General features: G+C 34.9%; 1 protein-coding gene across 2 annotated transcripts in view; it reads right to left on the bottom strand.

Annotated features, from left to right (window-relative positions):
• Nucleotides 1-23,585, bottom strand: part of BMPR2 (bone morphogenetic protein receptor type 2) — a 213,999-nt gene that overhangs the window by 37,311 nt on the left and 153,103 nt on the right. The window contains exons 4-10 of one of the 2 annotated variants that reach the window (XM_024124490.3): nt 18,179-18,289; nt 17,321-17,412; nt 15,037-15,267; nt 14,198-14,312; nt 7,857-8,017; nt 6,685-6,832; nt 2,385-2,521 (exon numbers count right to left, since the gene is read on the bottom strand). In XM_024124490.3, coding sequence (XP_023980258.1) covers nt 2,385-2,521; nt 6,685-6,832; nt 7,857-8,017; nt 14,198-14,312; nt 15,037-15,267; nt 17,321-17,412; nt 18,179-18,289 — 995 coding nt within the window. The remainder of the gene's footprint in view (nt 1-2,384; nt 2,522-6,684; nt 6,833-7,856; nt 8,018-14,197; nt 14,313-15,036; nt 15,268-17,320; nt 17,413-18,178; nt 18,290-23,585) is intronic. The other variant, XM_024124491.3, reaches the window with a different exon arrangement.

Here is a 23,585-nt window from a genome sequence, read left to right as displayed (position 1 = left end):
GTGTTGAAAAAAATTAAAGATGATACCAACAGATGGAGAGATATACCACGTTCTTGGATTGGAAGAATCAATATTGTAAAAATGACTATACTACCCAAAGCAATCTACAGATTCAATGCAATCGCCATCAAATTACCAATGGCATTTTTTACTGAACTAGAACAAAAAAATCTTAAAATTTGTACAGAGACGCAAAAGACCCCAAACAGCCAAAGCGGTCTTGAGGGAAAAAAAATGTAGCTGGAGGAATCAGACTCCCTGACTTCAGACTATACTACAAAGCTACAATAATCAAGACAATATGGTACTGGCACAAAAACAGAAATATAGATCAATGCAACAAGATAGAAAGGCCAGAGATAAACCCACGGCACCTATGGTCAACTAATCTATGACAAAGGAGGCAAGGATATACAATGGAGAAAGGACAGTCTCTTCATTAAGTGGTGCTGGGAAAACTGGACAGCTACGTGTAAAAGAATGAAATTAGAACACTGCCTAACACCATACACAAAAATAAACTCAAAATGGATTAGAGACCTAAAAATAAGACCGGACACTATAAAACTCTTAGAGGAAAACATAGGAAGAACACTCTTTGACATAAATCACAGCAAGATCTTTTTTGATCCACCTCCTAGGAAACTGGAAATAAAAAGAAAACAAAACAAATGGGACCTAATGAAACTTAAAAGCTTTTGCACAGCTAAGGAAACCATAAACAAGATGAAAAGGCAACACTTAAGAGTGGGAGAAAATATTTGCAAATGAATCAATGGACAAAGGATTAATCTCCAAAATTTATAAACAGCTCATGCAGCTGAATATTAAAACAACAAACAACCCAATCCAAAAATGGGCAGAAGACCTATATAGACATTTCGCCAAAGAAGACATAGATGGTCAAGAATCACATGAAAAGCTGCTCAACATCACTAATTATTAGAGAAATGTAAATCAAAACTACAGTGATGTATCACCTCACACCAGTTAGAATGGACATCATCAGAAAATCTACAAACAACAAATGCTGGAGAGGGTGTGGAGAAAAGGGAACCCTCTTGCACTGCTGGTGGGAATGTAAATTGACAACAGCCAATATGCAGAACAGTATGGAGGTTCCTTAAAAAACTAAAAATAGAATTACTATATGACCCAGCAATCCCACTACTAGGCATATACCTAGAGAAAACCATAATTCAAAAAGACACATGCACCCTAATGTTCATTGCAGCACTATTTACAATAGCCAGGTCATGGAAGCAACCTAAATGCCCATCGACAGACGAATGGATAAAGAAGATGTGGTACATATATACAATGGAATATTACTCAGCCATAAATAGGCACGAAATTGGGTCATTTGTAGAGACGTGGATGGTTCTAGAGACTGTCATACAGAGTGAAGTAAGTCAGAAAGAGAAAAACAAATATCGTATATTAATGCATATGTATGTGGAACCTAGAAAAATGGTACAGATGAACCGGTTTGCAGGGCAGAAATTGAGTCACAGATGGAGAGAACAAATGTAGGGACATCAAGGGGGGAAAGTGGTGGTGGTGGTGGTAGTGGGGTGGTGTGATGACTTGGGAGATTGGGACTGACATGTATACACTAATATGTATAAAATGGATGACTAATAAGAACCTATTGTATACAAAAATAAATAAAATAAAATTTTAAATATAGTTGTTTAAAGTAAGAAATACAGGGTACTGTCATTAATAAGGGGGTAATTCAATAATTATGACATATAATAGAATACTGATCAAATGGACAGAAAGCAATACATGTATATATGTACTGACATGAAAAACTGAGTGAAAAAATAAGCTTCAGAAATGATAGTGGATGATCCTACTCCCGTTAAAAAAAAATGAGAAAGAGTGTGTGGATGTATGTCTTGTATGCAAATGTTTGTAAGATGTTTTTAGCGTTGTAGTAACAATTTACTGAAATGGCAGGAGCCTCTGAAAATATTTCAGCATTGTGAACTGCATTTTTAATAAGCAGAATTTATATGCGGTACACCTTGGTTTCTTTTTGGTGCAGTTTAAATTTCTATTAGTCCTTGAATATTTAAGTCTGCACTAATTAACATTTTTGGTACCACTCTCAAGAGGATAAATGGAATGGAATTTAAATAATATTTAAAATATTATCATGTTAATTATTCTAGCTGTTACCCAATGTAGCAAACTTCAGATACAACAGTCAGTGCCTCTTTGAAAATATATAATAGCATAGAAATCAAGTAAGTTGTATTTCTGGCATTAGACAACTGTAAAAATTATTACCATATTAACAATCTATTTTTGCTTCAAGCAACATTTGAACATCTTCATCATAAGTTCTCTTTTTCAATAATTTGGTTTTTCCTTACCAGGCTATTTTCTTTCCAAGCTTCTGGGAACTTGGGTCTCTGTTTTTCCCTAGACACCAGAACCTGCATATCTTCAAAAGTGGGATGGTTTCCAACCTCTGTCTGAAAAGCCATCTGGTATTCTGGTACAGATTCACCTGTGTATTTTTTTTTTTAAAAGATAAGAGTAAAATTTATAATTATAAAGAGACACTGTTGTGGGTTTTATGCACTACTAGTAAAAGCTCTATTTAGAATAGTCTTTGTTTGATAAATTAAATGTTTGTTATAAATTAGATGGTAGTTACAATGATAGGCAGCTATTTTTAAATGGTTTCTAGTATTAGTGAATTTGGGGGTGGGGGTGGACATTATTAATATACATGAGGTTTAACACTTAAAACTGAAATCTTATTCCATACAGGGATTGAGGGTGGTGAATATGAGGAGAAAGTCCAAGATCGAGTACAACAAACATGTCTGCAGAACTAAATATAAGTGGGTGGGTGGTACAGTCATGTCTCATTACATCACTGACTCTATTATAGTCTAGCCAGATTTTTCACATGTCACAAAAATTTTTATGATAATGACCATTTGACAAAAAGTCAATAAACTGATTTTTCCCCTTAATAAGTAGTATCTAGATCAAGGATTTTAAAATATCATTAACTATTCTACCACTGTTTAATAACCCTATTCATCACCAATATGCACAATCAGCAGCTTGTGATAAAAGACTTATGATTTTTACAAAATGTTGTCAAATTAAGCTTAATTAACATATTGAGCCACACAGAAGACCTCTGGGACCAACATTTAGAAAACCAATCGTTTAGTCAACATCTTGGCAAAGAACACAAGAGAAATAGACTCTTCCTGTCTCCTTGTCCCTCCCCCAATACCATTAAAATGACAAGGTAAATTAGAAGAAAGAATACGAGGAAGGAGGTAAGGCATTTAGGTTCTAATCTTGGCTTCATGTCTACCTAGGAAAAGCCGTTTAACTATTCTGTGTTTCAGTTTTCCTGTCAGCAAAATGGAAATGTCTGCCCTCCTTATCTCACTCACGTGGAGACAATACAAAATTTATAAAGACCCAGACAGAAAGTACATTACAAAGCATGTAACTGAAGTTTTACGCTTCAATTTGAATATTCAAAAAAAAACCTATACACTTGCCCTCCACTAATATTAAAAAAGATTTACAAAGAGTAATTCTATAATTTATGTAGCATAGCCCTAAGTTTTTGGAATATTGTACTATCTATAAATACAAATGGTATTTTCACATAAAGATTTAAGCAGATACTTATTTTTGATCAATAACCATCAACACTGAACTTGAAAGACAAAACTAAAGTATTTCATCCTGCCAGTTAGTGTATCACTTTCTTTCATGAAATCTCATGTGATAAACCCTCAACCCATACCATCTGTGAACTGTTAAGATACTTACTAATATATCTCTTCTGTCTTTCTGAGACATATACACAACACACATACATACCACCTTCCAAGTGTTACTTTTTCCTCAAATGCTCTTCAGTAGAATAAATAAATATTTAATACAATTTTACTTATCTGTTTTAATTGGGTACAAATTATAATTAGAAAACTTGCTAAATAAAACTAATGCACAATCTTGTTTTGGAAATGGAATGACATTAAGAATTTTCAAATTTCTACTAAATATTCATGGTTCTCATCTGTTACTTGTTAATTATGTCTCTAAGCAGTTAGGAACGTTTTAATCCCCTTCTTAAATTATGCTTGTTCTCTTCCTCCTTTTTCTTTCTCTTGCCTTCTGTTTTTCTTCCTTCCTTTCCTTCCTACTCTTCCTTTGTAATATAGATCCTAATTCATTTATATTGTTAATATTTTACAGAGAGAAGCAGCCTTCATAACAAACTGATTCCATTCAATAAAATGGAATAATAATAAAAGCATGTCTTGCATTTGGAGTTCTATCATAGAAGTTTAAAAAATATTTTATAAGAATTTTCCCACTACTATATGCTATTCTTTAGGCTTATTCATATGTTTGTGGAAAACTTTTTTTCAATTTACACCCCATTTCACTGTTAAAAATTTTAGGAGTACCCTGTATCCTCTGCCTGTGCTTTTTTAGCACTCTTTTCCTCCTACATCCTGTAATATTTCTGTCTTCCCTTTTCCACAGAAACTCCTCTATGAATACCAATGACCTCCTCCTATTCAAATTCCAAGATCATTCCTCAGTTCCACTTCCTTTTGACCTTTCAATTACATATGTTTCTACTAATATTGGTTCTTAATACTTTCTAACACTGACTTGCAAGATACTAAGATTTCTCAGTTTCCTCACTATTTTTGTCCATTTGTCTTCTATGTCCATTTGTCTTCCTATGATGGGGGAGGGGGAGGTCACCTAATATTCAGTCTTTACTCACCAATATTTCTCTCTCTTCATTTATTCTTTTAGGTGACTGCATCCACTTATAAATTCTCAATTACCATCTCTACGTAGGTAATTCCCAAATATCATTTTAATCTTAAATTCTTCATTCTTTTAAGTTCTTAAATAACAATTTTTTCAGTTGTCTATCAATACCCCACCCAAAAGTTCCCACAATTAACTCATCTTTCCAATGTAAACCAGTACTTTTTCCCTAAGCTCCTGGCTGCCACCCTATTTCTCAGACCTCTCAATATTTCTCAATTCCCTAGACTGTCTTCCAATAGCTAACCAGAACCACAGCTTCCTTTTCTACATTTTCTCTCACATATGCCTCTTCCTCCCCATTTCCATACCCAAGATTACAGCGTATTTTAATGCAACTCTCTTCTTTTTTGTTTATTTTAAATTTTGGTTAAATGTACATAACATAAAATTTACCATTTTAACCATTTCTGAGTGTACAGTTCTGTGGCACTAGGTGCATTCACAATGTTGTGCATCCATCTCCAGAACTTTTTCCATCTTCCTAAACTGAAATTCTGTATACATTTAAAAGTAACCCCCAATTTCTTTTTCCTTATTAAACTCTTTCTAGTACTATTTCAATTCATCCTATATTTCTATTACAATAATATTCTTCAAACAAGATTTAATTGTCTTTTATTTTTCAAACATCTGATATTACATTTTATTATTTATCAGTCCAAAAGCAACAGATATTCTTTGAATCAGTAATTGTTCAAAAAATGTTGCTGATAGCAATGTACTAACTAAAGTTGATAAAAGAATCATTTTAGTCAGACATGCTTCTAAAAACCAGAAATTCTGGATCAGGGTTTTTAAAAGATATGTGGCCAAAGTTCCAATAATAGAAATTAAAAGTTCCATGGTTCCAATAATATGTGATACTACTGCAATCACTGCTATTTCCAGAAAAACACTTTGAGTACTCCATACTTCCAATTAACTGGAAAATATACTTCTAAATAATAACTGATTGATGTGTAGGTAATCTAAATAATTATTTATTTATTTCATTATATTTTAAAATTAAACTATTGTTAAATGCTTACTGTTTTTAAAGCAAAAAAACTTCAACCCCACTACTAATCTGTTTTTATTAAATAGTTCCATTTCATAAATTTGTCCAATGCTGGTTTAACTGACTTTATATCCTTTTCTTATGCTTTTAATGTGGTTATTCCTATAAGATAAAGACCATTTATGTCAAATCATTTTGTACACCACCTATAAGCGTGCAGTGCACATATTGGTAATTACTTTAAATTTTTATATCACAATGACAGTGATGTAATCTTAACAAAAGGAGAAAAAATATACAATTATTTGGCTATTTCAAGTAAGCCTCAAATAAGCATTCATATTAAATGAGTGTTCTTTCATGAAAGGAAGGAAGGTAGGCAGGAAGGCATGATGACAAGGGAGAAGTTTTTTAAAAAGGAAGAAAAGGAGAATGAAAAAAAGACAGGAAGAAAAAAGTGTTCCAATGGATAATTCATTACTTCTAATTCCTTACTGGGTCAATTCAGGAAACACTGTTAAGTGCAGCTTCTCAAATGCTCAGAGGTTGTGTAAGGAACACAATGACTGCTAAAGCAATCAGAGACCAACCTGAACACAGATAAGCTATTATGAGCAATTAATTAAATTACACTCAGATGCAAACCTGGAGTCCTTTCTAAAAATTTTTCCTGATTCACATCCTTCTGCTAGTAATGTTTCTGAACACTAGATGGCAATGAGCTAAAGGTTTAAATGAAAGTACAAACACATCAAAGTTGACTTATTTAATATAGGTAGAAAAAAATATAACTGCTTCACTTCAAAACATACATCAATTTTTGACAGCAGTTCCCTTACCTGGGAAGAGGTCTGTACATCTCATAAATATCTCCCAATAAATTAGTCCAAGTGCATACATATCTACTTGTTTCAAAGCTGATTCACAGTCCCTCAGGTTCACAGCTCCTTCTAGAACTTCTGGTGCCATATATCTGATTGTGCCAACCTGATAAATTAGAGTGATGTATTTCAGAAAAAGAATGTAGCATATTCTGAAGGGCATATATTAGACCAGAAGTTATACATAAATTTCAGGTCAACAATATGTCAATGTTATTTGAACATAAGCATGTCACTGAACCTTTCTATACCAAATTTTTAATAAATAAAATACCCATTTTAGGACATCTTGGTTGCTTCCAGTTTTTGGCAATTATGAATAAAGCTGCTAAAACGTTTATGTACAGGTTTCTGTGTGAATATAAGTTGTCAACTCAATTGGGTAAATACATAGATAGGACTGTGATTGCTGGGAGACTGTGTCTTCCAAAGTGGCTGTACCCTTTTGCATTCCCACCAACAATGAATGAGTTGCTGTTGCTCCACATCTTCACCAGCATTTGATATTATTGTTTGTTTTTTTTTAACCATTTGAATGTAATGGAATCTTGTTTGGATTTGCAGTTCTCTAATGAGGAATGATGTTGAGTAACTTTTATATGCTTATTTGCCATCTGTATACCTTCTCCAGTAAGGTGTCTGTTCAGATCTTCTATTTTTTAATTGGCTTGTTTGTCTTCTTACTGTTGAGTTTTAAGAGTTCTTTTATATTCTGGATACAAGTCCTTTATCAGATATGTGTTTTTCAAATATTTTCTCCCAGTCTATGGCTTGTTTTTTTTCATTCTCTTAACACTGTCTTTCGCAGAGCAGAAGTTTTTAATTTTAATAAAATTCACCTTAGCAATTTTTTCTTTCAAAAAAATACCCTTTTTAAATAATTAAACTGTGATATATTCATCCTATTCAATAGCATTCCTACTAATATTGACAAAAATGAGTGGGAATGGCAGTGATTTCCACAATGAATTGATGAACTTCATGCAATGTCTTCTGTATATCTTAATTTTGTAATTCCTAATATGCTACACTTGGATAAGGATAACTGTCCTGAGTAGTTAGTGGATTTTTAAATGCAATTTATTATGTTTTGAAAATATGTCAGTGTGATACCTTTTGTATACACTCACCTCACTTATGGCTGCATTATCTTCCTCCCCTGGGCGCACCAGTCTATTTCCAGTCAGCTTCATGGACAACCCAAAGTCACTAATAACACAGGTCCCATCATTTTTCACCAGAACATTTCTGCTATTTAAATCTCGATGGGAAATTGCAGGTTTATAGTGATCTGTTTGGATAATTTTCAAATATTTATTAATGTTTAAATAGCACTACTGGACATGAAATGAGCATGAAGGTACAGGGGCTATATAAATATAGAAGATAGTGTTATTTTTCTACCCATTAATTTTCCAATAGCAAAAAAGGACATAAGAAATCAAAATTTCAACTCACAATCCCCACTATTTTTGGTATATTTCACAACATAACTCCTGTTGGAACTATAATTAATTAAGCTCTAAACATTCAGCTGCATAAACATTCAGCTGCAATTAATAGCCAAGAGGCTGTTGCTTCTAATTTTAACATGTACATTTTTTTTTCCTTTTCTAGAGTAGCAAAAGGAGGCAATAGAGAAAGGAATATCTTGCATAAAAAACAATAAAAAGTCAACTTATCTAAAACAATTATCACTGAAAAACTGACATGGCTCCAAAATTGGTATATGTATTTTACAGTATTCTGTTACAGCTTAACAAATCAAACCTATGACAGAAAATCCCAGTTTTGTCCTGAGGCTTAGCCATGTATCTAAGCCCACCACAGTTCTTCAAATCAAACTAGAAACAGTTTTGCAATGGACTGGTAGCTGTTTTCTGATTTTACAAGGAAACAAAACACTATTATACTCATTCTATTACTTGTTAATCGGAAGACTATATGTTCCATGAAGGCAGAGAGAGAACATGTTTTGCCTGAATTCAAAAGGCATGGCACATAGCAAATGCTTGCTGAGTGAAAGAATATATCCAACCTAAGCCCCTAACTAAAATCATAATTCTTTTCCTCTTTATAAGAAAACCTTGGGGGAGGGGTAGAAACGGATTGAGAGTTTGGGATTAGCAGATGCAAACTATTACATATAGGATGGAAAAACAACAAGGTCCTACTGTATAGCACAGGGAACTATATTCAAAATCCTGTGATAAACCATAATGGAAAAGAATATGAAAAAGAATATATATATGTACAGCTGAGTCACTTTGTTGTACAGAAGTTAACACAACATTGTAAATCAACTATACTCCAATAAAATTTTTAAAAAAGAAAAGCTTATATAAATCTTATATTGAAATAAAACCGTAGCTCTTGAAAAGAAAAAAATTCTAAAGTACCATTCCCAAAATTTAAAATAACTCCTCAGGTATAGAAAGAAATAGAGCTATCAGAACAAAGTCAATGATAAGTTGAGAGTGTTTATATTTAGGCACAAAAAGACTCAGTACTTACATTTATTACTCTCATTAACATATATTAGACTCCAATTTCACCAACAATGAAACTAAAGACAGAAGATAATGATTCCTTTGATATTGGGGGTGGGGGGGCAATAGCACAACTAGAAGAAAAATAGCAGTTACCAGGTTTCTTTTTCTAAAAATTGACTTCTTTCTCATTTGCTCCTCTTCCCGGTCCAGCCTTCCAAAGTATGCACTAACATGTCTCATTCAACCCCTAACAGAGTTACATTTCTTACTCTGGATAAAACCACAACATAAGTATATGTGGTATAATCTCAAGCTGATATTTATATAAGAACATTTATAGAGACACTGGAAAATGTTTGTATACTAACACCAAAGCAATATTTAAACTAAAATATCTCACACATAAGGGAAACCAGGTTAATAATGTGAAGAATGTGCAATGAGACAGTCAGTCAGTCAGCCAGAGGGGAAAACAGGGTAATACTTCCTGCTACTATTAAAAAAGGAAACAAAAGAAATGAAAAGAGGAGAGGGAGGAAGCAAAGGAGGAAGGAAGCGAGGGAGGAAATAAGGAAAAAGAAAAAAAGAAAAAGGAAGAGACAAGAGAGGATTCATCACCAATGCAGAGGGTGGAACTATAGACCACCTTTTTCTGAGACTTCTTTTCCCCTTAAAGTTCCCCTCAATATTCATTTTAATTTTTTTTATTGGGGAAGGGGTTGTGGTTTGTAGAAAGGGGGGCTGAGCATGTAATGATTTTGCCCTGGGCAGTAGCACACTTGGCAAATTTCTGAAAGCAAAGTGGGACACAATATTATTTTAATTATGTTAAAAAATAAAACCTGAACACAAAAGTCTCTCTGTGGATATTTACATAAACACACACACACACACACACACACACACAGAGCAAAGGACCTGGAAAGATGTACATAAACTAGTTAATAGTAATTTTCTGGTTATAGATTTAAGTGATCTATATATGTTCTTTCTTTGCTAGACTTTTTTCCATGATAATGTTACACTGACATTATCATTAGGAAAAAAATTCATAGGGAGAACCAATTACAAATAAACAGGTTCAACTCCTACTTCTCCTGAAGCAAAAAATAGCTGAATAAATAATAATAGTATTATTCCTTACTACAAAATTTGTATGCCAAATAGCAAAGTTATATCTGAAGATACCGGGAAGAATAGAGTTCTCTGAAAAAACGTGAAATGTCACTTTATTTATTATTGAAATATAGTCATTTACAATGTCATGTTAGTTTCAGGTGTACAGCAGTGATTCAGTTATACATATACATGCACACACACACACACACATATTCTTTTTCAGATAATTTTCCCTTATAGGTTATTACGAAATATTGAGTATAGCTCCCTGTGCTATACAGTGGGTCCTTGTTGGTTATCTATTTTATATATAGTAGTGTGTATATGTTAATTCCATCCTCCTGATTTATCCCTCTCCCCCTTCCCCTTTGGTAACTATATGTTTGTTTTCTATGTCTGTGGGTCTATTTCTGTTTTGTAAATAAGTTCATTTGTATCTTTTTATTTTTTTTGCAAATTCTACATATAAGTGATATATGATATTTGTCTTTCTCTGGCTTATTTCACTTAGTATGATAATCTCTAGGTCCATCCATGTTGCTGTAAATGGAATTATATTATGGCTGAGTAATATTCCCTTTATATATATATACTACATCTTCTTTATCCATTCATCTGTCTATGGACATCTGTGGCTTGGCTATTGTAAATAGTGCTGCAAAGAACATTGGGGTGCATGTATCTTTTTAAATTATATTTTCTCCGGGTATGTACCCAGGAGTGAGATTGCTGGATCATATGGTACCTCTATTTTTAGTTTTTTAAGGAACCTACATACTGTTCTCCATAGTGGCTGTACCAATTTACATTTCTACCAGCAGTGTAGGAGGGTTCCTTTTTCTTCACACCCTCTCCAGCATTTATTACTTGCAGACTTTTTGATGAGGGCCATTCTGACTGGTGTAAGGTATGGAATATTTTTTAAATAATTAGGTAAAACCAAAAATTCAAATAGCTATTATACTTATGTTTTTTACAACAGCATATAGATACGCATTTTTTAAAATGGTTAACTATTAATGATAATATTAACTAATGTTTTAGAATAATATCTGTGTTTAAATAAAACTCATATTTGATGGCAATCACTCTTTTCAGCCAGTGTTTGACTAGAAACCTTATTGAATCATGCAAGCCTTGAAAAGGGGGATTAGGATGGTATTTTAAGTTCTGTGCTAAGCCAGCTCTTTAAAGGAGTTATGATATTTAAGAATAAGGAAACACAGTACAAATCGTTAATGAGCTAAAGCACTAAAGTAAGTGCATCAAGTTGCTGACACAGGCAATAACATTGGTCAATTCTGTATTCAGGAAAAGCAAGATGTCAAGATAAATGAACTGATAAATTATTCAGGAGAAATTATTTATATATGAAGCAGCAGATAGAAAAGATGATCCATGCTATCATACAATGGAACAAAGATCTAAGAAATTGTTACATTAAATATTCTCTTCATTATAGAGGTCAGAGAAACTGAAAAAACAATGCATGACAAGAAAATTGCTGTAAGGGATGAAAATGCAAAGATGGATTTTCACAGCAAAGCTAATTTAGAGGTGCCTGTGATGTGAGGTGTATATTGAAACAAAGTGAAAAAGCAAATATATTAAAAAGATGCTTTGAAAAACTAGCAAAAATGTACATAAAGGCTGAATATAAACTGTAGTTATGGCAAGGAACATAACCACACGGTACTGACACACTGGCGAAGCCTTACTCCTCACCATGCGTTCTCTTCTTCCTATTTAGTAACAGAACCCAGTGTTATTTGAGGCAGCAATGCACACAGCTAAACAAAAACAAAAACAAGCTATATTCAAAAGCATCCCTTGCAGCTAAGTGTGGTAGGAAAGCATGGACTAAGTTCTGGGAAGCAAAACATAAGCACAAGAGTGGGACTTCTCGAGGCAAAAGGAGGCAACTCCTTCTACTTTCCTTTTCTCTGCTGATTAGCATATAGCATGATGGACAATGAGGTGACCTTGAAAACAAGCCACATATAAAGAGTAATGGAGGAGAAATAGAGGAGCCTGGGTCCCTGATAATATTATGGTGCTGCCAAAAAATGTTAGACTGTCTCTCTTCAGATTCTTACATGAGAAAGAAAAAAAAATGTCATCCTCATTGAAACCTGTTACTTTTTTTCTCCCTGATAAATTTGAACAAGCCTAATTCTAGCTAAGAGAAGCACTGATTTATCAAAAGATACGTTTGGGGCCTTTCTCATCTTCTGAGATGGCCCACGCTCTGTCTGTGGAGTGTGTTTCTCTCTAAATAAATCCACTTCTTACCTATCACTTTGTCTCTCACTGAATTCTTTATGCCACGAGACATCAAGAATCTGAGCTTCATTAAGTCCTGAGACTGGGTGTGTGACCTCAGTTAAAAGATTGTGGGTTCAAGTCCCAATCTGGGTTTTGGCTGGCTTCAAGCCCCGGCCCGTGGGTCCAAGTCCCGATCTGAGTTGCATAGTTTCACCTGCACCCCAGACTCCATTAGCCGCCCCCTCCCATGTTCCCACAGCCTCTGTGCTCACCTCATCCTAGTGCGACAGAGGAAGCCCACAATTCTTCATGACAACCCAAACCTGATGCTGGGGCTTTTCCTGAGAGAGGAAACATGAGGCATGTGTATCTTATCAGGAGAGAAATGAATCATCTTTGTGGGTGGGAGGTGAGCCTGGAACTGGCTGGCAGCACAGCTGAGGCTTCTCTGGAAATGCAAAGGGGATGCAAGTTGAGGTCAGTGGCAAAGGCTGGAGGGAGCTGAATTGTTCCAAGAAAGTGAAAGGGAAATTGCTGGTGGAGAGGCCTGGGGATGGGGTGAGCAAGAGGGTGGCCGGTGGCAGAGCTGATGGAAATGGGAATCAAAGAGTCCAGCATCACTGGTTTGTGGGGCTGTGATGCAAACTCCCCCCACTCCCATAATCCTTCTGGAAGGTCAGGAGACCTTGAGCAGCATGGTTTTGAAACCGAGAAGGACCCTGTGGGGATTCTGGGCATGGAAGTCTTTCTGTCCCGTTTCTTGTTTGTAGGGAATAGACCCCAGCCTCCATGACCTTCCCTGAGTTCCAAAGGGCAGATTCGAACAGTTGCTAATCAAGGGAGGAACAGCCAATAAACCACCTGAGGCAAGATTAAAGGGACCAGAGAAGCTCATCAAGATTAGGAGACCCCCTGCCTGAGAAAAGATTAAGGGAGTGCAAGCCCTGCACACACCCTTAATGTTGTCAGCAACCCCACCCTTGAACTACTGCTATAAAACTCACCACATCCTCCTGGGTTGAGACACACAATTTTGAGAGGCACGAGCCAGCTGTGTCCCCCTTTTCCTGGCAAAGCAATAAAGCTATTTTTTTCTACTTCACCCAAAAAAAAAAAAAAATACATTTGGGTTTTACACTAAAGACCAACCAACCTATGGAATTCATGTGTAAAGAAGTGATAACGCATTTGTAATTCATTTAAATAAGCAAAATAAATACAAGGAAAATACAACACAGTCTAGCTAAGAGGTTCTTAACCTAGGTTCATAGATGAACTTCAAAGGATCTGAGAACCCCTACAATCAAAACAGTATTTTTTAAAGTATGCCCATACGTCTATATTTACAGGGAGAGTGTTCAGAGCTTTAATCAAAATCGCAATGGAATCCATGACCCCTCTAGAGAATTGTTCTTTTTCTTATTCTTCTTGTTAAATTTCAAATATATTTCCTCACGCTAGATCCTGTAAACAACTGGCTGATAATACATCTGCTATAATATAAATATACTTTTACTTTAAAGATATGAATAAAATTTCCCTTTGTGAATTCTGGCCCCACATGGTTGTCATGCCTCTTCTATTCATTGTCTTACCTCCTCGTGGTAATTCTGTATGAAGATAAGCCAGTCCTCTAGTCACAGAATGAGCCAGACGGCAAGAGCTTACCCAGTCACTTGTATGGAGACTTAAATACTTGCATAGAGATCCCTGTATGGAAGGAAAAAGTAAAAAGGGGAAAAAAGTAGAATTACTTACTTGAACACGAGGAGGCAAGTTAGCAGCTGTAAAAAGGATTTGCATATGTTAGGATTCAAAGTAGATCTAACGAATTATAACATTTCAGAATCTTGAAGTAAGAAAAGACATTTCTATAGGTAGAGAGAGGAGGAGAGGATGGAAAAGAGAATTTAGACATTATCAATTTTTATTTCTCCAATATTAAAAATTATGAATGGTTATTTCATTTTAAACGCTTCTTTTATTTATCAACTTAAGACAGAAAAAAAAGTATTTTCAACTCTTTCTTTACACTGTATCTCATACCAGTACAAATATAAATTATACTGTTATGTTTTAGAAGTAGAAAACAGAAGGCTTTTGTAAATATATATGTGTCAGTGGTACTCAAGGTGCTCATCTACAAACTATTTATTACCAGTCTGGGATGAGAAGCATGTATCAGAATAAATGTTAATCAAAGCACTGCTTCCTTCATCAAGAAAGTCTTGCTGAGAGAGGGAGACAGAGACAGAGACAGAGTGACGTGAGTGCATAGGGACTAAACAGTTTCATTCACATTCTGGAGTAAAATCCTTATCTCATTGTAGACCATTAATAACCACTTTGCAAACCAGCAACACTCTACATAACCGGAGTCCTCCTACAAATCTGACTGACTTAAATGTCAGTATATTTTTTATGAAGAACTTACATTGGGATAATACTCCATCACAAGCAAATACTCCATGCGTCCATCTGCAGTGACTCTCTCATCTCCAACTATAAAGCGAGCAATGTTGTCATGTTCCATCAAAGGCACTCTGTAAATGTTCTTCTCATTGATAAAATTCTGACGGTTTGCAAAGGAAAACACTTTTACAGCAACTGGACGTTCATCTAAGGAACCTTTATATACGGCTCCATATCGACCCCGGCCAATCAGCTGTAAATTTGTTTAAGAAAGCAAGATATTATTTCATCACAACTTAACAATCAAATTTACTAAATAATAAAGTATAAATCCATATGTATGCAACCAGGTCTCTATTGCTTAGTTTGAGTAACACCATTGTCAAGAAAATAATAAATTTGGCATCTTATATGGCTCAGAAACTCCTAACAGACTCAGCCCTCCCCCTCAGATGACAACTATAAACTCTGAACAATATTTTTAAAAAGAAACCTAAAAATGCTGGAGAATGAACAAAAGTAGATAGGTTCTGAGGGGAGTCAACACTTGGAAGAAAGGAATGGCATAGGGTGAGCTACTTATTTTTATAGCTTTAAGCCTGTGAGCAGGCTGAAATCTGCACTGAGTAGTGGAGCAAAAACTGTGATAGAAAATCTTTCTGGCCTCAGGAAGCAGGGGACAGAATTTGGGGCAACCACAGCATGGAAAATGAAGGGAGAATTCCAAAAAGGAGAGTCAGAGAGTTGGAAATCCAATTAATGCATGGGACAGACTCCAGCTAAAGATAAAAAGTAACTAAACTTCAGCTCAAGAGATGAGTTTGCAATATGTCCAACCAAGTTAATCACCTACTAAAATAAACAACGAAATGAACACAATTTAGAAGAACCTAACAGAACACAGGGTCTCCACAATATGACATTCACAATATCTAGTACAATACAGTACAATAAAAAATAACTCAAAAATATCCCAGCAAGATGCAACTGTTCTCTTCCATTTTTGGCTTCTGGGATTTCTCTGACTTTTTACTGAAAAAAGGTTAGGGATTTACCATTTAAGGATGTCTGTTATATTTCATTCACTATTTCTAATTTAAATTTTAACAAACAGACTGCCCTTTAGGAAGGCTATATCAATATAAAGTTAAATCAGCAATGTTTGGGAGTGTTTCTTTTACTCAGTCCAGGATAAAATCCTAATGGTTTTAATTAGTATTTTTTCCAGTTTCGTAAATTGGACATCTTATTATACATTTACTAGGCATACTTACTTCTTCTGTGAATTGATAATTCATCTCTTTTGTCTATTTTTGATGGACTGCTTATTTCATGTTGATTTCTACCATCTCTTTATCAATTGTTTATGTGTTGAAATACCTTTTTAAAATTTTGCTTTAACTTTTATTATATTTTTCTCCCAAATGTAAGGTTCTTAAAATGTTTTATATAACCAAATCTACCAGATCTATTATTTAGCAATCTCTGGTTTACTCAATTTATACTAATAAAGATCATAAAAACATTCATCATGGTAGGACTTTTAACACAGGTTCTGAAATATTACCAAATGAAAATTTAATTCTATACAAAACATAATATTCGTACATACCTATACAATATACAGTATATACACAGACAAGGAATATTTATTCAGCATCTATTGTGAATTGCTTGCCTAGCACATTTTTCTCAGAATTTGATATGTCTTTATTCCTATGCTCTTGTTCAAGTCTGTATTCAAAGATCATCTCCTTTCTAAATATACTTTCTTTAATAACCCCTTTTCCATAACTTTCTTGTCTCATTTGCTTTTTTTTTCCTCTATAGCACTTACTACTACTTGAAATATACAGCTGACCTCTGAACAATGTGAGGGTTAGGGACACCAACCCCTCCACATAGTCCAAAATCCACGTATAGCTTATAGTTGACCCTTCATATACACATCGTTCCTCTGTGTCCATGGTTCTACATCCACAGTTTCAACCAACTGTGGATGGTGTAGTACTGTAGTATCTACTATTGAAAAAAATCTGTGTATGAGTGGACCCATTCAGTTCAAAACCATGTTGTTCAAGGGTCAACTGTACTTTCATTTATTTAACCTCTTGTAGCCTCTCTCTCACTAGAATGTAAGCCTCATGTATCTGTATTGTTCACCAACATTCTCAGTGCCTAGAATAGGCCTTGGCACAAAACTGATAATAAATTCTTGTTGAATAAATGAATGAGTTAATGAAATCACTCTCTCAGATATACTACGAGAGCAGAAAAAACAGTACTTAATCTGAAAGCAATCTTACCTCCAACAGTTTCAGATTATCTAGGTCAAGAGAGGGCTCTGATGCTGCTGCCTCCATCATGTTCATACTGTGAAGACCCTGTTTACGGTCTCCTAGAGGAAAAGGAAAAAGAACCTGCTAATGTGTGGTTCTCTCTAAATGAAAATCTTTATTACACTTTTTAACATATTACAGTAAAAAAAAGACCTACAGAAGGACAGACAGCAAGACTTATGCCTAACGTCAATGGAAATAAAACTATTTACTAAACTAGGAATCATCTATAAATGAAGATGAAAAATGAATAACACAAAAGCTGAATTCTGGGAGATTGTTCCAGTAACACACCCAGTATAAAACCCTAAGAAATATGCAGAAACATTAAAGAAGGTTTTATTAAAGTTATTCAAATGAATGAATGGGTGCTGATTTCCTAAAAAGCTTTTCAAATCTAAAGTTTATGAGAACCAACTACACAGTTGATGATACTTAGGAATTACTGTTATTTTTAGATGTGAAAATGGTATTGTAGTTATATATATTTTAAGTCTTTATATTTCAGAGATAATACTAAAATATTTACAGGTAAGTTATACCTTCAATTTATTTCAAAATAATCCAGTGGCATGGAAGCATGTGGTGAGTGGGGTTATAGATGATATACAGATGTGATAATCATTGAAGCTGGGTAATAGGTATTTTGTATATGTTCGAAACCTTTCATAAAAACTAGGACAAAAAGTTTAAGAGAGAAGGATGGCTCTGGGGTTACCACAGCACAGAGATGTTTTTTTACCATGATGAATTTTTTAAAAGTAAAATCAATTCTGATTAAATGACATGTTTGATAAATAACAAAAAAAAAAAAAATATTTTTACCTGTCAGCATCCTGTATCCAAAGCATAAGGCAACTATCAAAACAGCTAATACAGAGACTGATGCCAAAGCAATGATTATTGTCTCATCTCGGTTAAATGAATGAGGTGGACCTAAAAGAAAACAAATTTTTAAATATAGTCACCCTTTCTTTTTGGTATTTTGCTAAATACTGACAGAAAGGCTGTATCAATATATAGTCAAATCAGCAGTGTTTTTGCATCAAATGAAATGAAAGAAAAATTAATAATAAATTTGTAATAACTGTAAATTGTATATTTTTAATTATATGAATTGTTTTATATAGACCTAGAATACTGAAACACCTGGTAGTTGTGCTCTTAATTACTGAAATATCAACTATATCATGGAACAGCATAGACAGAACAGTATAATATTTAAGGGAACAATCTTTGGAATCACATTTGGTTTTAAATCTTGACTATACTAGTCTCTCAGTGGCCTTAAGAAAATTATTAGAATTTTCTGATCTTCAATTCTCTCATTTGTAAAAATAGTAATCTCTACCTCACAAGTCTTCTGTGAGGCTTAGGTGGGAGTCTAAGTACTTAGTACAGTGTTGAGTATATTCTACCTATGCAATAAATGTTATTATGTTTATCAATATTGGTATTATGATTATTAACAAAAAGAGTATAGCTTTGCAGACAGTTAAACCTGAACTGGACTTAAAACTCCATTCTTCTACATATTCTATGACCTTGGGAATACACCTTTACCTGTCTGAGCCTAAGCTTTATTCACTTGCAGAAAGGGAACACACATGTCTAAATCACAGGCCTATCACGAGCATGCAAACCACCTTATGTGTTAGTTCCATTCTTTGGATCAGATAATGTCTAGAGAAATACCCTTTAGAATGGATGACTACAAACTAGAGCACATCCAGAAGAGAGCAAGTAGAACAGTGAAGGTATAAGAACTCTGAAATGTGACGGGTAGAAAGAATTAGAAGTGTCAGATGTAGAAAAAGAGAAAACTTGAGGGGATATGGTTGGTAGCTGTCTTCATGTGGAAAAATGGACCTGTAGCTAGAGAGAATAACAAGATCCAATTAGTATCTGTTCAAGGACAGCAATTATTAACCTAGCATACAGAAGAACTGAAGTTTATAAACAGAGCTGTCTGAAATGGAATGCATGGGACTTCCTGGTGGTGCAGTGGTTAAGAATCCATCTGCCAATGCAGGGGACACAGGTTCGAGCCCTGGTACAGGAAGATCCCACATGCCACGGAGCAACTAAGCCCGTGCGCCACAACTACTGAGCCTGCGCTATACAGCTCGCAAGCCACAACTACTGAGCCTGCATACCACAACTATTGAATCCGGCACGCCTAGAGCCTGTGCTCTGCAACAAAGAGAAGCCACCGCCATGAGAAGCCCGCGGACCAAAACAAAGAGTAGCCCCCATATCCGCAACCAAAGAAAGCCTGCGCGCAGCAACGAAGACCCAACGCAGCCAAAAATAAAATTAAAAAAAAAAAAAAGGAATGAATTATCTTATGAGATAGCTGTTCATATTCATTTAACTGGAGGTATTCACGCAGTATTTGATAATAATGACCAGATACTGGGCTTAATGACTGTTAATATCTTTATTTAATCATTCTTTGCACTCTGTCAAAATCAAGCATATAGTGTTTTAAATCTTTTTCACTTTGGACATTATGTATTCTATCAAACTAGAAGGCTCTATGGCAAACTCAAAAGCCAGCATGGCAAAGAGTTCCTCTGATGGGCATTCCTGTTCTAAATGAATGTATTTGTCTCAAATTAAGCACAATTAAATATTAAAATGTCAAAACAATATTTCTATAGAAGGATCTGTTGCAGCACTATAATACTCTCTTAATCTGCAGGACATTTATTGTATTTTAATAGACTTTAACATATTAATAATTGCACATAAATTTAACATATAGAATAAGTTATAGGAGGAAACCTCATTTTACCGTGAGACATCACTTCATACATACACTAGGATAGCTATAATTTAAAAAAAGAAAAAAGTGTTGGCAAGAATGGGGAGAGAAATTAGAACTCTTGTACATTATTGTTGGAATGTAAATGGTGCAACTACAGTAGAAAATATTTTGGAAGTTCCTCAAAAAGTTAAACCTAGCATTACCATAAGATCCAGCAATCCGACTCCTAGTCATATACCAAAAAGAATTTAAATTAACTGTTCAAAAACTTCTACAGAAATGTTCATGGCATCACTAATCACAATAGCCAAAAGTAGAAACAACACAAATGTTCATAAACTAACGACTGAATAAACAAAATGTGGTTTATCCATATAATGGATGTATACAAAAGATCACATATTCTATGATTCCATTTAAATGAAATACCCAGAATAGACAAATCCACAGAGACAGAAAGCAGATTAGTAGTTTCCAGGGACTGGGGTGAGGGGGAAATCTGCAGTGACTCCTTATCAGGTACAGAATTCCCTTTTGGATTGATGAAAATGTTTTGGAACTAGATAGAGGTTGCACAACACTTTAAATACACTAAATAGCACTTTAACATGGTTATTTCTACGTTATATGAATTTTACCTTTAAAAAAACCCTGACTTTAGAATATGCCCAACCCCCGCAAAAAAATATTTTCAACACACAAAAAACACAGATACAAACTAAATAATAATCTATAGATTTTTTACTATAATAAGATATACACAAATTATTTTATGTGCTTATTGATCTTCCCTTTATTGACTGTCAGATCATTACTGACTTTCAGATACTTTGTATTTTTTTAAGGTAACTATGAAGCTTTAAACTATAGTATAAGACAATCAGATTACAGATTCATTATTATGGAAGCTCACATTTTATTTTTATGGTCCACTGAAGTCAAAAAGAGAGAAAAGGTAGGAGATGAAAAGTGGAGGACAAAACAAGAAACAAGGATATAGTGGAAAATAGTGACATTTAAAGTAAGGTAGAGAGTTTCAAGGAAGGCAGAAGAAAGGAAAAGACCAAAAGGTGTAACATGGTGAATGCTGACTTGACATGGCTTGTTCTTGTCATATTTAGCATTCTATTGGGCAGTGAATATCAAAGAAAATGTCATCTATTTTTAAATCTCTCTGAAATTGAAATTCATAATCTTTAGCCTTGTTCTTATTATTTTTAATAGACTTTATTATTTAGAGATGTTTAGGTTTACAGAAAAACTATGCAGAAAGTTCTGACAGTTCTCATACACCACCCCCCAACACACGATTTCTCTTATTAATAGCTTCCATTAGTGTATGCTATGGACTGAACTGTGTTCCCTTAAAAGTCATATGATGAAGCATTAACTACCAATGTGATGACTTTTGGACATGGGTCCTTTGGGAGACAGGTTTAGATGACGCCATGAGAGTGGGCTCACAGTGGGTGGGATTAGTGTGCTTATAAGAAACAAGAGAGTGTTTGCTTTCTCCTTCTCTGCCCTGTGAAGAAACAGTGAGGAGGAGGCCATCTGCAATCCCAGAAGAGTCCTCAGTAGAACCCAATCATGTTGGAACCCTAATCTCCAACTTCTAGCCTTCAGGACTGTGAGAAAATAAAATTGTGTTGTTCAAGCCACTTGTTATGTTATCTTATTATGGCTGGGAAGGGGAACAGAATATGGCACCCCAAAATATGCCCCTTTGGCATAAGGATTTTCTTGAGCTGGTTATTTTTAAGAAACAGAAGACACTGGAGAAGCTCTGAAAACCTAATAGAAGTTATCCTTTTATAAGGGATATTTACATTTCTAAGAGAAATATCCATTTGTAAAGGTATCTCCCTCTCTGTACCAGGAAAAGGAAGACTAAAACTTAAGGTAGAAAGCTTATACTTAAATCTGCATAACAACTATACCCTTGTTTATTTTGCTTTGCCTGGTGAATTCCCATAAGTGGTCTCCACCTCAACCTCTACCCCAATCTTCTTTTGTTTTTAGCTGGGAATGGTATTTAAAAGGTGATAGCTTGGGCCATTTTGGAGAGACACTCATTTTTCTCCTGGGTATCTCCCATGTATGTAGGAGGTATATACATGTTATTAAACTTCTTTGTTTTTCTCCTGTCATTCTGTCTTGGTCTCAGCCAAGAACATAGAAGGGTGGAGGGAAAATGATTTTTTTCTCCCCTACAGCTGCTGGAGCAGACTAAGACAGTATGGAAACATTTATTACAAATTATGAACCAATACTGATACATTATTATTAGTTAAAGGCCATAGTTTACATTAAGTTTCAAGATTTGTGTTGTACAGTTCTACAGGTTTTAACAGATACATAATGTCATGTATCCATCATGACAGTATCATACAGAATAGCTTTGCTATCCTAAAAGTTCCCTGTGCTCCACCTACTCATATTTCACTCCAACTCCCACTCTGGCACTCATTTTTACCTTTTCCATAATGTCATATAGTTGGAATACAGTATGTAGCCTTTTCAGACTGGTTTCTTTCACTTAGCAATATGCATACAAGATTCCTCCATGTCTTTTTGTGGCTACACAGTTTATTTTTTTTAATTTTTTTTGCGGTACGCGGGCCTCTCACTGCTGTGGCCTCTCCCATCGTGGAGCACAGGCTCCGGACGCACAGACCCAGCGGCCATGGCCCACAGGCCCAGCCGCTCCGCAGCATGTGGGATCCTCCCGGACTGGGGCACGAAACTGCGTCCCCTGCATCGGCAGCTGGACTCCCAACCACTGCGCCACCAGAGAAGCCCAAATTTTGTATGTACTTTTTTTTTTCACAGTTTATTTTTAACAGTGAATAATATTCCATGGTACCCCAGTTTACCCATTCACCTATTGAAAGACATCTTGGATCCTTCTGGTTTTTGACAGCTATGAATAAAGTTGCTATAAACATTTGTGTACAGGTTTCTGTGTGGACAGAAGCTTTCAGCTCATCTGGATATTGAGTAGCATGACTGTTACATGGTATGGTAAGCCTATGTTTAGTTTTGTAAAAAAAACCGTCAAACTCTCTTCAAAGTGGCTGTCCTCTTTTGCATTCCTACCAGCAATGACCAGTTCCTGTTGTTCTACATCCTTGTCAGCATTAGGTGTAGTCAGTGTTTTGGATTTTAGCCATTCTAATAGATTTTTTCAAACTGGTATCTCATTGTTGTCTTAACTTCCAATTTCCTCATGATATAGGACGTTGAGCATATGCTTATTTGCCGTCTGTCTATCTCCTATGGTGAGCTGTTCATTTAGATTTTCTCTCTACTTTTTAATTGGGCTGCTTGTTTTCTGTTCTTTTTTTTTTTAACATCTTTATTGGATTATAACTGTTTTACAATAGTGTGTTAGTTTCTCCTTTACAACAAAGTGAATCAGTTATACATATACATATGTTCCCATATCTCTTCCCTCTTGCG

This window comes from Physeter macrocephalus, chromosome 2 (assembly GCF_002837175.3).
Source record: "Physeter macrocephalus isolate SW-GA chromosome 2, ASM283717v5, whole genome shotgun sequence".
Classification (NCBI taxonomy): Eukaryota; Metazoa; Chordata; class Mammalia; order Artiodactyla; family Physeteridae; genus Physeter; species Physeter macrocephalus.
This window is presented reverse-complemented; position numbering and strand designations above follow the sequence as displayed.